Source organism: Diplodia seriata (genome assembly GCF_021436955.1).
Source record: "Diplodia seriata strain FDS-637 chromosome Unknown scaffold_7, whole genome shotgun sequence".
In the NCBI taxonomy this organism is placed as follows: domain Eukaryota; kingdom Fungi; phylum Ascomycota; class Dothideomycetes; order Botryosphaeriales; family Botryosphaeriaceae; genus Diplodia; species Diplodia seriata.
In genome coordinates, this window is record NW_027117314.1 from 1,486,322 (window position 1) to 1,502,032 (window position 15,711).

The 15,711-nt window shown below is 56.1% G+C and overlaps 6 protein-coding genes across 6 annotated transcripts; 3 read left to right on the plus strand and 3 right to left on the minus strand.

Moving 5' to 3' along the window:
- Positions 1 to 1,807: 1,807 nt before the first annotated feature.
- On the plus strand, positions 1,808 to 2,995 carry SLS55_007205 (uncharacterized protein; the record flags this gene model as incomplete). Its single annotated transcript, XM_066778626.1, has 1 exon — positions 1,808 to 2,995. One exon carries the CDS (start codon positions 1,808 to 1,810, stop codon positions 2,993 to 2,995), a length of 1,188 nt encoding a protein of 395 aa, XP_066631063.1.
- A 1,477-nt stretch (positions 2,996 to 4,472) lies between these two features.
- SLS55_007206 (uncharacterized protein) lies at positions 4,473 to 5,277 on the plus strand (the record flags this gene model as incomplete). The annotated part of the gene is made up of 3 exons (XM_066778627.1): positions 4,473 to 4,534; positions 4,587 to 4,767; positions 4,825 to 5,277. 3 exons carry the CDS (start codon positions 4,473 to 4,475, stop codon positions 5,275 to 5,277), a joined length of 696 nt encoding a protein of 231 aa, XP_066631064.1.
- A 154-nt stretch (positions 5,278 to 5,431) lies between these two features.
- Positions 5,432 to 7,559, minus strand: SLS55_007207 (uncharacterized protein; the record flags this gene model as incomplete). The annotated part of the gene is made up of 8 exons (XM_066778628.1): positions 5,432 to 5,879; positions 5,939 to 6,154; positions 6,202 to 6,465; positions 6,511 to 6,631; positions 6,680 to 6,862; positions 6,915 to 7,014; positions 7,070 to 7,342; positions 7,392 to 7,559. The coding sequence occupies 8 exons, from the start codon at positions 7,557 to 7,559 to the stop codon at positions 5,432 to 5,434; spliced, it is 1,773 nt and encodes a 590-aa protein (XP_066631065.1).
- A 940-nt stretch (positions 7,560 to 8,499) lies between these two features.
- Positions 8,500 to 10,381, minus strand: SLS55_007208 (uncharacterized protein; the record flags this gene model as incomplete). Its single annotated transcript, XM_066778629.1, has 4 exons — positions 8,500 to 9,085; positions 9,156 to 9,240; positions 9,308 to 10,142; positions 10,211 to 10,381. The coding sequence occupies 4 exons, from the start codon at positions 10,379 to 10,381 to the stop codon at positions 8,500 to 8,502; spliced, it is 1,677 nt and encodes a 558-aa protein (XP_066631066.1).
- A 1,151-nt stretch (positions 10,382 to 11,532) lies between these two features.
- Positions 11,533 to 12,848, minus strand: SLS55_007209 (uncharacterized protein; the record flags this gene model as incomplete). The annotated part of the gene is made up of 3 exons (XM_066778630.1): positions 11,533 to 12,019; positions 12,080 to 12,615; positions 12,675 to 12,848. The coding sequence occupies 3 exons, from the start codon at positions 12,846 to 12,848 to the stop codon at positions 11,533 to 11,535; spliced, it is 1,197 nt and encodes a 398-aa protein (XP_066631067.1).
- Positions 12,849 to 13,883: 1,035 nt separating this feature from the next.
- On the plus strand, positions 13,884 to 14,955 carry SLS55_007210 (uncharacterized protein; the record flags this gene model as incomplete). The annotated part of the gene is made up of 4 exons (XM_066778631.1): positions 13,884 to 13,953; positions 14,007 to 14,408; positions 14,475 to 14,504; positions 14,579 to 14,955. The coding sequence occupies 4 exons, from the start codon at positions 13,884 to 13,886 to the stop codon at positions 14,953 to 14,955; spliced, it is 879 nt and encodes a 292-aa protein (XP_066631068.1).
- Between the last annotated feature and the right edge of the window lie 756 nt (positions 14,956 to 15,711).

Below are 15,711 nucleotides of genomic sequence, written 5' to 3' on the forward strand. Positions count from 1 at the left end.
CAGAACTATTGATGGCACCGTCCCATGCGGCACGAGCTGTGGGTTGGCAGTCGTCGACAGCGCACAACCGCGCTTAATCGTAGGCGGAGGCTTCTCCGGCCGGGGCACGGTTTCGGAGATGCTGCAGCCTGCGCGAAACAGACAGACGCGAGAGAGCGGCGGCGGAGACGTGAGGCGGATCGAGCAGCGCAGTGACGCTGGGGGCCGAAGTGAAGAGGTGGTGAGTTGCACAGGCAGAGCTCTCGGGCAGGACACGGCAGGGCTAGCGCCGCTCGCGTGGCCGGAACAGGCAGGCGCCGGGGAAGCCAAGCAGGACAGGGCTCCACCACCGCCCTAACCAGCCAATCCTCAAGCGACGGCAGCCGTTGAACTGCCCGCCCGTCCGTCTCGGTGCCCCCCGGCCATGGCCTTCTGCCGCGTTCCTGCCGCTCTGCCGACCCGCCCAACCAACCGTCATCCACCGTGCCACCTCCGACCCTGCAGATAACGGCTCTCGTGGCTATCAATAGACTCGTCCACTTGATCTGCACCACGCGAACGACTCGCTTCCTTTCGATAGTTGCACAAGCTCTACTCCAAGCTGCCATCCGCCGCCCGCCATTGGCTCCCTCGACAAAGCTTCTCCCGCCCGCGCAGTGGTGAAATCCTACCACACATACTACCTCACGCAACAGTGGCTGCTGCAATCCCATCAGCTGTACCTTTCCAACTCGAACCGTTTCCACGCCTTACCCGAAAACAGTCGGATAACTCTTTCCCAGCCATTTAACGCGTCTGAGCCGGTGCCACTCCTGTCAAGCCGCTTTTTTGCAGTGACGATCCGACCCAGCGGTTATCTTATGATCGGCTCTCGTTCGGCCCGCTGGCGATTTGCCCTACGATCTGGCCTCGGTCTTCAACCCCCTTGTTAGATGGGCTCCGCGCAAATCGTACCCACTTTCCGGTTCCGGATGCAGCTCAATGACTCTGTCAACCCGAATGTGCTTTTCAGCTCCGATTGTGCAGCTGTCGCCGACCATGGCCACGTTCTCGCCTTCTAGGACCCACATGCATTGCAACCCGCAGAGCCTCTACACCTCGCTCCTGGTCATCAAAACTACCTTACTTTGCACCTTACTTCATTCGGAGTAGACCCGATAAGTGCTATCTTCTGTCTGTCTCCCCAGCTGCAAAGGCTGCTTCCGGCCTCTGTATGCAAAACTCACCATCGGCCTACATTTACAGTTTTGGCATACGTCTTTTGAACAGCTCATTAGCTCTGCAAGTTTGCTACGTGCTTTTAAGATCATCTGTTTAGTACGTTCACGTGATACTCCAAACACTTCAGCCCGTCGCCCATTCGATTCGGACTACAAACTAATCACACGGCTTTTCTTTGTTCAATTTGTCGCTTCCATAATCTTTCTGAAATTCAGCAAATTACGCTATCTGAACCAAACACTGCTTACAGATTATGAGCAGAAGTAGCGATCCTCAGATTGGTAAACGACTCTGCCGTTCACCGCATGGTACTGAAGTATACAACCATCCTTGGTGCAGACCGGCTAGAAGTTTCTTTGTGGAAGCCTGGCAGCGGCTGAACAATGCGGCATTTTCAAGCTCCATGGATTTCTGCACAATGCATAGTCCTATTGCAAGCAAGCCACGACCTGTTATAGAGCGGCCGAAACTCTTCTGGCATGTTCCTCACCGTAGTTCCTCCCGACAACTCGAAGTCCCGACAACTCGAAGCTTCCAACTTCAAGTCAAACGACTTCGAAACTGAACCACATCAAGTCCTTCCTCTCAAAGCAAGCAGGTAAGCAGCATGGCCTACTCCCCTCTTTCCGAAGAGATCGAGCATCTCATTATCCAAAGGCTCCTGCGCGAGGATGTCCCTACCCGTTGCCGCATGGTCGAGGCCGCTCTGGACGTGTACTCACGGACCAGTAGCGTCCTGGCCCTACTGCATGGTCAGCCCGTCGCCTTCTTCCACGAAAGCTCCGGGCGCGCCTTCACTCTCACCGGCGTGCGAGTGGAGCTCCAGGCGTGCCGACTGGTCCCGATGCCGCGCGTCTGCACCCTAGACCGCAAACTGGAAGCCCGTGGAGAGGCTCCGCCGCAGCACGGCGGCCGGGGACCTCCTCCGACTGCGTATTCAAGGTACGAGTCCGACAGACCTTCCGTTTCTCGCCGCGATAGCAACCCTAACAGCAGTAGCTACTACTACAGCGAGACTCGTGGCCCTGCGGGTACTTCCTCCAGTCGCTCTACCTTCTACACCACCAACGGTGGCCCTGAAAGCTCTTCTGGCTACTACCCGAGCGGCCACGACTACTCTGGTTCTTCCAGTCACTACCCCCACAGCCACGGTCCCTCCAGAGCCTACACCGACAGCCACATTCACGGCCACCCCAATCCATCCCACTTCCACGCGGAGTATAGGATGCCCGGTGGTCCATCCTGCGGCTACCCCTCGGACCACAGCTGCCATCCAGACTCGTTCCACCACCACGACCACCCCACCGACCCGCGCCGTCCGGCCCCGTCATCTTCCGGCTACTACACGGACACCAGGGCTCCGGGTGGATCTTCCAGCGGCGGCGATCCCAGCTACACCGAGTACACCACATACAACACGTGCACGCGCGCCCCCCGCACCGCCTCCTCGCCCGGCCACGACTCCGGCTACGGTTCCCGCTCCCCCTCTCAACCTCCCCACCCCCCCGCCAACGCCACCGAAACCGAAATCATGGAACACCAGCTCAAGACGCCGTACGGCTACTACCATGTCATGGGCGTGCCGCGGGACGCGACCGACGCCGACATCAGGCGCGAGTACCGCCGGCTCGCCGTCGCGCACCACCCCGACCGCCACCCCGAAGCGGACAGGGCCGAGGCTAGGCGCCGCTTCCAGGCGGTGAGCGAGGCGAACGAGTGTTTGGGGAGTGGGGTGAGGAGGGAGAGGTATGAGAAGAATGGGGGACGCGTGCCGGAGGGGGGGTGGGGGGTTTGAGGGCTCTGAACCGGTTTTCTTGCGTGCGGGGATGGAAGGCGTGGAGCTGGGCCGGGCTGCGGGGATAGGCGGGCTGCGAGGATTGCCTTTTGACCCTTTTCTTTGATTCGAATATGCATGCATGGAAGGCGTGTAGCTGGGCTGCGGGGAATAAGCCGCCAGCTCGGATTGCCTTTTGACCCCTCTGTTGTCATTTGCCGGTAAGTACACTTTGTCCTCCATCATCGCGTATGAGCAATCATCACTACCAGTCAGTATCATTAGCAATATATGCTTATTAAAACGCCACAACAGTGTACCATAATCGCACCAGTGAAGATATTTTGTAGCCGTGTTTTCCATATGGAATGGATTTGATGAATCGAACTCGCTGGCCTTCGTGCCTGTGTTGAACTACGGCAGCGCCTATCTAATGAGGCGAAGGGGTGGACCTGCTTCAAATTGAGAGCGTTTTCTTCCTGCCTCGTGACCCAGGCCCGCCATTTCGCCTTACTCTTGCTTTATTTGCCACAGAAACTTTGATCAAATATCCGGCTCTCGTCTTTTTCGTGTCAATGCACGTAAAAAGTCCAAGCCCGACGGAGCGAACAACCTCTGCGCAAACTAAAAAAATATGTCACCTCGCCTTCTATTCATGCCGACTCGGCTGCAAGTCAAGTAAGCTAGCCAAGTCTTCTGGATCTCTAGGGGTGTATTGCTTAAAACATTGATGATGCGGAAGTCATCGATATATTTGCTCATAGTAATATAATAAGATGAGTTTAAAATAATAGATGGAAATAAGATCTTGAGGCGAAGGCATAACTTAAGCTTAGAGCTGGAGGCCAATAGTGGGGATGCGGGGTAGGGTGTACTGGGGGCCAGGCAAGCGGGGCATCGACATAAACATTCTGCTCGACTTCAATCATCCTGCTCTGACTCTCCCTCGGCTAGGTTTTTCTGTTGGATTTTCGCTTGTGAGCGGCGCATGTAAAAGTTCATCGAATCTATCACAAGTTCGAACAGGGCCGCATTCAGACTACACCCAGAGCGTAGATACCGCAAAGAGCAGGTGCTCAAACAAGGGATGCACGCGGGTAGGCATCATCGATGTCGGGGTCGAGTACGTCCGGCGGAGCTTACGTCTCGGCCGACTTGGCGTGCGAGCTGCAACGGCTCGAGGCGCCAGGCAGCACAATTCCTGCGCAGGTGAATGGACCCTTACATTATTCCAAATCCCGTCAGAATCTACTGCTGACGTTCGATTGGGCAACGGGCACAAGACGTCGTTCCGGAGCTGGCCTGAGCAGATTGATGGTTGATGGCTGAGAATCGAACGCTGGTAGCTTTTCTCACTATATGGTTGCCTGAAATGGAAGTTGCACGCCGCATTTGTCATCCCGACGACGCTCATATTTAAGGCGCCATCAGCCAGCCCGACATTTTCCATCACAACAATCTCCTCTGCATTCACTACGAAAGCTTCGAAACCGGCAACATGACTTTCGACCTCAGGAATCCCGACCGCAAGGTCCATGCCGGCGTCATCCTCACCAAAGGGTAGCATCCATCCAACCACCCTGCAGTTCCGCAATCTGACCAACGACCGCAGCGTCACCGAAATGCTGGACATCGCACCCTTCGAGTTCTTCGCCTGGATGACGCGGCCGTCGCTGCAGATGCTGAGCCTGCCCGCGGCCATGCTCGACGACGCCATCGACTTCGACCTCCACTGGGTCACGGCGGACGGCAACCCGGCCGCGCTGAAGAGCGGCGCCAGCATCCAGCCCACCGTCAGTAATCCTTTCTGCTCCCCTCCCCCATTCGTTTTTATCTGACTCCCCTCTCAGCACTCCTTTGCCACCTGCCCGCCGCTCGACATCGTCCTGATGGGCGCGCACGACGTCAAGTACCAAACCACCGACGCCGAGAAGGCCTTCATCCGCCAGTCCTTCGAGCGCTGCTCCGCCTTCCTGACCGTGTGCGGCGGCATCCTGCCCATGCTGGAGGCGGGCCTGCTGGAGGGAATGTCCGTCTGCGCCCCGCGCATGATGCTGGGCATGATGCGGAAGCAGGCGCCGCACGTCACCTGGGTCGACAAGCGCTGGGTGCGCGACGGCAAGGTGTGGAGCTCGAGCACGCTGCTGAACGGCATGGATCTGATGAGGGGCTTCGCCGAGGAGACGTGGGGCGGCAAGAACGGCGCCGTCGAGGCCATGCTTGATGCCGCGCATTTCCCCGCGCGGGATGTCGATTTTAAGGATTTTCATGGCAAGCATTTCGAGGTGGATAGCTTCGAATGAGCTTACCAGCTGGTGTCTGAATTCTGGTAAATTACGATCTTTCGATGACAGCGAAATCAATCACTCCTTCAGTGAAGGCCTACACCATTTGTTCCATGTGAAAAGAAGGCAACAAGTTTGAGGCAATGAGCCTTGACGACATAAGTACTGAAAGCTAGGTAGCATCTACCAAAGCCTTGGCGCACTCGCCGATTGGTGTGTCGTTCGACTTTACGTACTCTTTGGTCAACTCCTCCAGCATCTTTTGCTTGCTGAGATCATCCAAATTTCCAACATCCTGGAAGTTGTCCGGGTGCAGCTCCTTGTGCTTCCACCACAGCATTCCCTTCTCTTCCTCCCACTCGGGGATTTGCACGCCAATGTTCAGTCGCCAGTATTTTCTTGCGAGTGGCTTCGGCGCAAATGCGTCAATAAGTCCGCTAAATAGATTGTGCGTGATTTCAGAGTTGGTCGCGATGCTGGCGAAGTCTTCGATGCTTTTAAACGTAGGGACCACTCCGGGATCTGGAACGGGCGTATTGGAGGCAATGCCTGTGCCGATGCTGAGGAAGCAAGCGGTTTTCCTAGATGCCCCAAAGACACCGAGGATTTCGGTCCAGAGCCTGCGTCTTGTAAGAGATATTCAATGGTAGCACAAAGCGATGAAAAAACGGTGACTTACCATCCCAATGGGTTATTGGCACCAAGTCCACCATCGACTAGCTTGACATTTCCCATGTCAAGGGGCGCAAAGTAGTAAGGCGCGGCTGAAGTTGCGCGCGCCGCTTCCCAGATCTTGATACTCGGTAGAAGTGGGACATCGTTCGGATTGTTGTATGAGCGAAGGAACACCGGCTTACGGTTATTGGCTGCGTCTTTTCGAACAGCCATGACAAACCTGGAACTCGTCAGGTCTCGACATCTAATGTAGAACGGAAGTGGTACACTCTGCAGCGGTGGAAATGGACCTCTCCAAGTACGCTATCGTTCTCGTCATTGAGGATGGCATCGTCCGTCCCTAGGCGTTCTCGGATCAGATCCCTGATGATCTTCTCCAATGTTTTGGCGCTGTAAAGCCCTTTCTCAACCGTATAGTTCTTCGCTTTTACAAGCAAGCCATGATCGAACACGTCTGACATGAACTTCCGGTAGGCGTCAAGGCACTCGTCAACGCTCATTCGGAGCCGACCCAACATGATAGCAATCAATCTACTCGGCTTAGTAAATGTGTAATATGAGACAAGGATAGCATACCCGCCTGTGCTTGTGCCGCCAATCATGTCAAACAGTTCGCATGGTTTCTTGTTGGGGGAAATTTTGTCCATCACCGCCTTCAGTTGCAGTAGAGACGAAAGCCCGCGGACTCCTCCACCATCTGTAATACGCTTAGCATAACCACAATCTCGACGGGAAAACAGCATACCGAGAGAAAGAACCCGGAGAGAACGCTCGTTGGCGCCTTTCTCGATCAGTTGGGCAGTGTCAATGCCATTGGGTAGTGAAGGCAGGAAAGCCGAGTTTGTGACTTGGTTGACTTCTCGAAGAGTTTCGTCAATCTTGTTGAGTTTGGAGACTATCGGGCCGTAGTGGACTGATTTGCGCTCGACTGGATCAAGTTAGAAACTGATCGTACCTAGGCAGACTTTCCCTGTGCATACAGCTCTCATCACCAATATCAACAGCGAGGTATCCGTTTTTCGCATAAATTTCCCATCCCGCGAAACGAGCACACAAGCGCACGGCGATCACATTGCCTGGCTAGAAGAAAGCTTAAGTTAATGCTGGAAGGTTCCGCCACTCGGAATGAATTTACCTCGAGCAAACTGAAGAAGTCGCGCCTCTCGTCGAAAACCTCGCCTGACAACCAAGTGTAGTCTTTGGTCGCCAGGGAATTCACGTGACTAGTCCAAACGAGCTCAAGACCGCTTGCAGCTGTCTTGGGAGATGTGGCTGATTCGTCCGGGAGAATGGCAAGCTCGAGCCAGGTCCAATTACCTGCTTTCCTGTCTGAGCACCAGCCTTGATCGTGGGAATCGGCGAAGAGCCTAAGTCCGCGGATCATGCGGATTGTTTTGGCTTGAAGAGCCTGTGGAGGTTAAATATGGAAGTTTCCAAAGGGCAGAGTCAGAGCGTACCGGTGATTTGAACCATATCTTGGCTTGGATCTGAGGACCGGATGCTGCCACGTAATCTTCACTCGTATGTTTGATCACATACTGTGTGGGTGAGATGAAAGATGTCTGAGAAGGCAGAGACGGAAGGTCTTTGACCCCGTCTTCGCTCAGGTGAATGAGATTGTCCATGTCTGTGATGAATTGTTGAGTGAAGCGATGCACCAGACTCCGTTGGCTTGTAGTTGGTTTATATGCTTCTTACACTTACATGTGACTGACGAAGGGATGGACATCACCAATTCACACATAGCATATACCGCAAGCAGATCCGACGGAAAGTTAGATCGACTAAAGCCCTAGATCCCAGTATTTTGCATACCGTTCGCGTACGTGGATGACAATGCTTGATTTTCAGCTTTCCGAAAATTGCGCAAACAACCGCCCCTTGTCGATAAAGCCATTCATCACATAACTTTAAAGTAAATTAAGAAAAGCACTAAGGGCAAACAGAAGCTGTATAGAGCTTGATTGGCCTCTTCAAATAGTATTAAGTAGAGCTGCAGTGAAAAGGACCTTCTGGCTCTTATGCTGGTTTCACCGTTCTTGTTAGGCAAGGGATGGACCTAGGCTCGATATCATTACGCGTCATCAACAGCATCTCTTTCCCCATACATCCAAAAATAACAATCATGGGCATGTCAAGCTGAGCGTTTCCATCGATATAGACCGCTCCAGATGATGGCTCGTCTCTAAAAAGGAGTCCGTGATGGGTGGGTCATCCGCTTTCGTCTACAAGTGGGAAGTCACATGTATTAAGGTCACTCGTAGTAGGGGCGCAGTGCGGATTCTATCATGGTTCACGATTCTTCGCAAGTCCTGAGAAAGAGGACAACATGTGAGGAAGTTCGGTTGGGGCCTCAGCGTGTTCCACCAAGAGACGGAACCATCTCTGGCCCATCTCTAACAAGAATCCCGAAACAGACCCGCCCGCTGTGTACACATTCGCCGAGAACTATTCTTGACTAATCACCCTGCACATGCAGCTAGAGCAGAGAAACCAACTTCCGACTGACAAGACTTAGGAAACCCATTCAACAGATAAAGGCCCAAGCTCAGACCGCGCCCAACCCTACCCTCTCGAGCCGACAGCCTTCTTCATCACATCCTCGACGCCAGGCGGGCTCTTCTTCCACTGCAACCGCTCATCCAAAAACTCGTCGCAATCCCTCCTCCACAGCTCTTTGACCAACGTCGCCTTCTCCGCACTCCTGGGCTTCACATCCACCCTAACCTCCTTCAAACTCACCACAATGCCGGGCCTCACATCATCCATATCAATCTCAACCTCCTCGCCCGTCTTCTCATCCCTCTGCTTCCCAATCTCAAATGCCCACAGCCAGCGTGAAATCGCCAGCATCAGCCCGCGCTCGGCGAGATGCTGGCCCGGGCAGATGCGGCGGCCGGCGCCGAAGGCGAAGAGCTCGGAGCGCGCCCCGATGCGGTCGTCGGTCAGGTTCGCCGTCGCCTCGAGCTTGCCCTCCCACCGCTCCGGCACGAACGCCTTGGGGTCCGGGTACACGCTCGGGTCGCGGTGGATGCCGTACGAGTTGATGACGAGCGGCGTGCCGGAAGGAATCAGGTAGGGCCCCCAGCGGAAGGGCTCGGTGGTGGCGTGGAAGAGGGCGAGCGGGACGCTGGTGAGCCAGCGTTGGAGTCTGCGGCCGGGCAGGCATGGTTTAGTTGCGGCTGAGGGGGTGAGGGGGGGAGGGGGGGAGTTCGACTCACTCTTGGAGAACTTGGCGGATGTATGGGAGATCGGAGATGTCGTTTTCGTCGGGGAGGCGGCTGGGCCCGACGACGCGGTCAATTTCTGGAGATGGAAAGGAAGGGAGTCAATGTGGGAATACGGGGAGGGAACATGCGAGTGGACGACCTACCTTCCTGTGCCTTCTTCTGCACTTCCGGAAACAACGCCATCGCCGCCACCCAATTCAATAGGCTGCTCGAAGTGGTGTCGACGGCAGCGGTGACCAATATCTCTCCAGCCTCGGCCGCCTCGGGCTCGGTGAGACGGTTCTTCAGGTCGCCCTCCTCTAGCAGATCCATCATGGCTTTGTTGAAGCAGGGCAGCGATAGGCCGCCGGCGACACGCTCCTTCGTCACGTTCCAGTGGCGCATGATCAGCTCCATGTGCCTCTCGGCGATCCTCTTCGCCTCCCTCCGCGCCGGCACCGTCCACTCGGGCAAGCTCCACACGAACGGCAAGTTCTCGATCCACTTGGTGCGGATCGAGTGCACGGAGAACTCGGTCAGGTCGTCGACAAACTCCCTCGTCGTGTTGTCCGCGTTGGTCGTGACGCGGTGGCCGTTCATCATGGTCGTCGCGACGGAGCCGGCGTAGCGGTCGATGTGCTTGCGCCACGCCCCCGCGTCCGAGGCGACGTCGGCCAGAAGCTGCTTCGTCTCGAGCTCCTGCAGCGGCAGGTACTGCCGCGACGCGCCCACGTTGAGCACCGCGTGCCACAGCTTGCGCGTCACCCGCCACTTGGGCCCCGACATGAAGCTGGGAAAGAAGCCCGACCGCATCGTCAGCTCCATCCGGCTGACCGGCCGCCCCGCCGTCTGCCCGCCGCGCTTGTGGAAGATCTCGTTGGCTTCGGCCGCGCCCGTGACGATGATCCACGGCTGCGTACCGTTCATGAAGGTGTAGACGGGGCCGTATTGCTTGGACCATTCGGTGTAGACGTGCTCCGGGTGGAGGACGCCGGCGACCTGTGGACACGAGGGGGAGACTGAGTTAATGGGGTGAGTGTGGTGATGGTGGCATGTGTGGCTCTTACCTGCCTCTGGTTCCCGAAGATGGGCACGGTCGGCGGACCGGGGGGCATGTTTGCGGGGCGAGATCCGATCTTCAGCACCTTCCGTAGGAGCAAGGCGATGATGGCGAACACGGCGGCGCCAAGTAGGCCCCGTGGTGCCGACGAAATGTATTCGAGCACGACTGAAGTCATTCTGAACGTAGCGAAGAGTGATGATGTGGGTATGGGGGCAATCTCCAGCTTGGGAGTGATTCGTGCTATATAGACCCTGTTGTGTACCCGACACGATGGAGAGCCAATCAAGAGGGAATGATTGCATACCCGGTAGTGGTGGACCATGGCAGGCAGTAGTTGGATGCAGTGTCCCGGCATCCCAGCGCCTGTCATGATGACTGGGAGGTGGATGCAGCAATAGATCAGTCAATATGAACATCACTCAGCATACGACGTGCATCTTTTGCCCTAGACGACTTGGCGTGAGGAGAAGGCGTCGGCTCGTCACGCACCCTCGGACACTTAACCCGATCAGGCAACTTTGCGACCAACACCGCCGATCAGTCGACGCATGTGGTGGGCAAGCAATTTATGCGCAGTGCTTTCTAATACGTAGTGCAGCATTAGATGCAGGACTGTTCGGAGTACCCACCTACCATGGGAATTCTACGCTTGTCACACACACATTCCATGCAACGCTTACATGTCTGGATACTCAATTGATGGATGATGGTGAAACAATCTCCACTTGTGTTGCGCTGACACTGAACGCTTGGCGGTTACTGTCGATCAGCGGGTGGGGCGCTTGCGGATGGCCATAAGGTAAGAAACACTTCGCAAACATCTGAGAATGACAGCATAGTAGAGTGGCAAAGTAAGCTTCGGTAATGCGCCGAGACTTCAGCCTTGCCTTGACACCGAGCCGGACAAAACGTCTGGCAAGGGCCTGCAGGGCGCACCAAGTTGCACTCATTTTCGGAAGAAGCTCCGCCGTCTCCATTGTCTTGATAACACTGTCCTCCAGGCTCGTCCACCCATCCCGCGAGAGCCCCGCCCCGTGCTCATTCGGCACCTCGACCAAGCACTTCCCCTCAGCCTCATTCTCGGCCTCAAACTCCCTCTGCGGGTACTTCTTCTTGCACGATGCGCAACACTTGATTCCACGAAAACCCTAATTCGACTTGTTGAATCAAGTTACTATTACATACATTATCAGGTCCCGCTGGGTAAGAACCGGGTGGATGGGAACAACGTGCTCGGAAAAGGTCAAAACGATGCGAAACGGCATTTGAAAGACGCCACTTCCGCTGGTATAAAGAGCAGCCCCGTGGGTATACATCTTCGGTCCATCAATAGAACTCTCTGCCGCCGCCAAACCCAGCACCCTTCCCCTGCTGACCGGCCTCGAGATCGCTCGTCACAACCACCACCACATCCGTCTCCCTCAGAATATTCTTCTGGCTATCGCCATCCCCATACGCGTCCCTGCCGACCGAGTGCTCTGGATCGTACGCTGCCGTCGACGACCCCGTCATGGTCTGCATCTTCACCGACCCCTTGCGGTGCTCCCCGCGGCTGCGGCTGGAGAAGCGAGACCTGAAGCCACCTCCAGTAGTAGCACCGACACCGCCCGTCGTGCTGCCGCCGCCCGTCGAGCTGCGCAGGAACGGGATGTACTTGAACAGCGGGCGCAGTGCGGCGAGCGAGCCGGCGACGATGCCGACGCCCTCCTCGACGAGCGACCAGACGGCGATGGGGGCGACGCCGAAAAGGAACTCGGTGGGGTCGTTGTAGAGGACGAGGTAGCGGAGGCGCACGATGGTGGCGGTGCTGGCACTATTCCCGAGGTCAGCAGGCCGAAGTCACTTCGAGGGGACGGGGGGTTCGTGGACTTACAATGCGCCCATGGCCAAGATGACGCAGACCGAGACCTTGACGCGGCGCTTCAGCTGGACGTCGTGCAGCATGAAGGCGGGCAGCACGGCCAATGCCCAGTCGGTCAGGATGCACTCGGCCGAGTAGAAGTAGGCGACGTTGGCGTTGGTCGTGGGCGCGCCGCAGGTGCCCTCGGCGCCGCCCCAGCTGGCCGCGAACGGCCGGCAGTAGGTCAGGATGACCGTCTCGAAGATGATGCAGGAGGCGATGGTGAGGCCCATGATGGCGTACAGCGCGTACTTGTAGCCCGGCTTCGTCGCGATGCGCAGCAGGGAGACGCAGATGCTGCATTTGATGGGGATGGTGGTCACGCAGTAGATGAGCTGCGCGTGGACGAACCACTGCGGCGTCCGTAAGCTACTGTTGGCGGTCTTCTTGTGAGGGGCGCTTACCATGCTGCCGGTCATGTTGTCGTACGCACTAAGCTGGGCGGCATGAGCGCCAGCGCCATGGTATACGGATAGGATGACCAATGAGCAAGTGATGGTGAAGAAGACCTGACGGTGGACATCTCGTCAGCTTTTGCGGACCTTGTGGTGCGAGTAGGTCCACTTACAAGGCCGACAAGCATGAGCCAGTCGTCGAGGCCTAACGCGTTGATCTTGTACCGAGTAAGGGTACGGGCGAAGACAGTGACCCAGGTAAGAACAAGCAGAATGATAATTAAGTCCAACAGCGCTTGGCCGGGGACAGTTGGGATGGAGGCCAGCGACGTGGTACTCAATGCCATGATGGGCGTCTGTTTGAAAGAGAGCTACAGCGCGAGCATGAGAGGCTGAGGGAGAACTAAATTGGCTGTCGAGATGGGCCTGCCCAAGGTCAAACAGGAAATGAGACGATTCTGGGCTAGTAGTCGGGTCTTCATGCGGCAATGCGGCTGAGCGGCAATGCGGCTGAAGTGGCCTTGACGATCATTTAGTTCTTTTTCTCTGGTTTCACATGCACCATAGTGCCAATGGTCAGGTTTTGTAATCGTTCGACGGGACAGGGTAATCAGGGCTTGCATATGAAGGAATGGGGCGGTGGTGATCAGGGGAGAAGGATCGGAAAATTAGTAAAACACGTATGATTTGCGGACTTGGAGGTTGTTGAAGTGAGGGTGGTCGCAGGGACTCGGATTAAATTCGACCAAGCTCTCGGGGAGCTGGCTGGATCAAGAGTACTGCTCCTCCAGACGTTAGACGGCGTTCAGCGTGCACTGATATAGAGGCACAATTAGAGGAGCAGTGATGGAAAGAGTACGGATTGTGTGGCGCGGATGTTGACGGATCTGTGGCGGGAGCGCCATGCAATAGATCCGGCGCTCCAACGGCTAATAGCACAGTAAGAGGGAAGGATGAGTGTCCAACCAGCTGTCTTGGATGCTCGAGAAGCGGCTAGTGGCAACATCCCGTCTTGAAGAAGCAGTTAGAGTGAGAGCGGGCGGTTCCGCGGAGAAGTGGTTGGAATATGATCAGGAGCGCTTGACTAAAAGGTGGCTTGGGCTGGATCCCATCAGAATCTTTGATGTGGGGTGCCACGCGAACCTAGTCGGCCCGTTCCTTTGCGGCGTCGGCGTCGGCAGCGGGCCCGCGGCAGCTGTGGCACCTGTCAACCTATTCCGCAAGAGGATGCTGCATGGCGCGTCCAATTAACCCTACAATCCCAAGGGGAAAGTGGGGTGCTGCGACGCACCGCGAGCGCGTTCATTTACTCCGTTGCCGTCCTCCTTCTCTGCGCATCCTGACTTTTTCCAGGATCCAATTGTTCAACCTCTGCCCCCAACATGCTGCCGGAAATCACTGTCGACGAGGCGAGCTTCGCCGCCCTCAAGGGCCAGGTCGTGTTGGTCACAGGTACGAGCACTCGAAATCTCTGCGTTGGATTGTCCCCGCTAACCAACCCACAGGCAGCTCGTCTGGCATTGGCCTCGCGACGGTCAAGCTGCTGCTGTCGCTGGGCGCCATTGTCGTCGCGGGCGACCTCAACGAGATGCCGCTACCGGCGACGGAGCAGCTGTCGTTCCAGAAGACGGACACGACCAGCTGGGCGGACCTGTTGGCGCTGTTCAAGAAGGCCAAGCAGCAGCACGGTCGCATTGACCACGTCTTCGCCAACGCCGGCATCTCCACGCGCACAAACTACCTGGAGGAAAACCTCGACGCGAACGGCGACCTGCTGGAGCCCACGCACGAGGTCATCGACATCAACCTGCGCGGCACCATCAACACGGCAACCCTGGCCCTGCACTACATGAAGCCCGAGAGGCAGCAGGGTGGTGGCAGTATTGTGCTGACTTCATCTTCCACTGGTGAGTTTCTTCGGCAACGAGAGGCTTGAAAATGTATAACTTTGCTGATACCCGACGATATTGTAGCCTTCCAAAGGATGCGTGCTGCTGACTACGGTAAGTTTCCCGCGTTGGAAAACCCACATGTTTTCTACATGCCTTCATCCCCTGAGTAGAGCTGACTTGTGTAGCTATCTCGAAACACGCCGTCCTCGGAACGCTGCGCGGCATGCTTCCCAACATCCAATCCGCGGGCCTCCCCGTCCGGCTCAACATCATCAACCCCGCCTGGACCGACACCGGAATGGTGCCGGCGTCGGTCGTCGAGTCGGTGGGAGCCAAGACGCAGCCGCCGGAAGTGGTTGCGCGGTCGGTGGCGATGCTGATGTCGGACAAGTCGAGGAACGGCCAGGCCATCTACTCGGCCGAGAGCAAGCTGTATGAGATTGAGGACGCCGTCCTGCAGCCCGCCGCCAGGGAAATCGTCGGCTCCGACAGGTTGGACGAGGACACCGTTTTCAAGCTGCTGCTGGAGAAGATGGCGGGCTCGTACCAAGATAAGGTGTAAGAGGCGGGCGAAAATCTTCCATCGTGTCGTAACTTATGCTGCACTATTCACGTTCACATGATATGGCTACTATTGTCAAATAAATGAATGAATACCCAACGAACACCGTCTGCATGTTACAGTATGCTTAAAAATCGGCTGAAGAATCGGCAACTGTAGGCTGTGGTACTCGGAATGCCCTGCACGACAACCCTTCGAGCTTGAAACGTAGTGTTACTGCTTTGCAGGCGTTGTAAAAGCCAGTATCGGAGCATCCTGGAAGCGCTGTACAAGTAGCTGCCCTTTGATATAGCTTTGAAACCAGCCATTTGGTTGAATGCCGTCGGTCGGCCAAAAGCGGTGTCGGAATGCTCTACAAGGTAGGACTAATGTTGATATTGTGCAAGGGATGACTACGGTACCGTACCATGGGGCGCAGCTTGGCTTGAATTGCTGCTTGGAAGAAAGGAACACCCCTTAGCGACGTAACAGGTAAGCGGTAAACAGCACTGTAGACAACATAGTAGGCCCACTTCTTAAGAATCAGGCCGACGCCATCGTTGTGGGGTACAACCAGGGCACCGGGTTCACTTTGTTAGTGGAGCTTCACGCTTTGGTGGGATCCCTGTCACTGACGTGGAGATCATTCGCCTACCCTTGACCATATCCTTGGCAGGTATAGACCAAATAACAGAATATGGTGGTGTAATGCTGCACGATTCCGTTAGGAAGGATACTGTAGATATTATAGAGCTGCATCTCTAGAATGCACTTGGT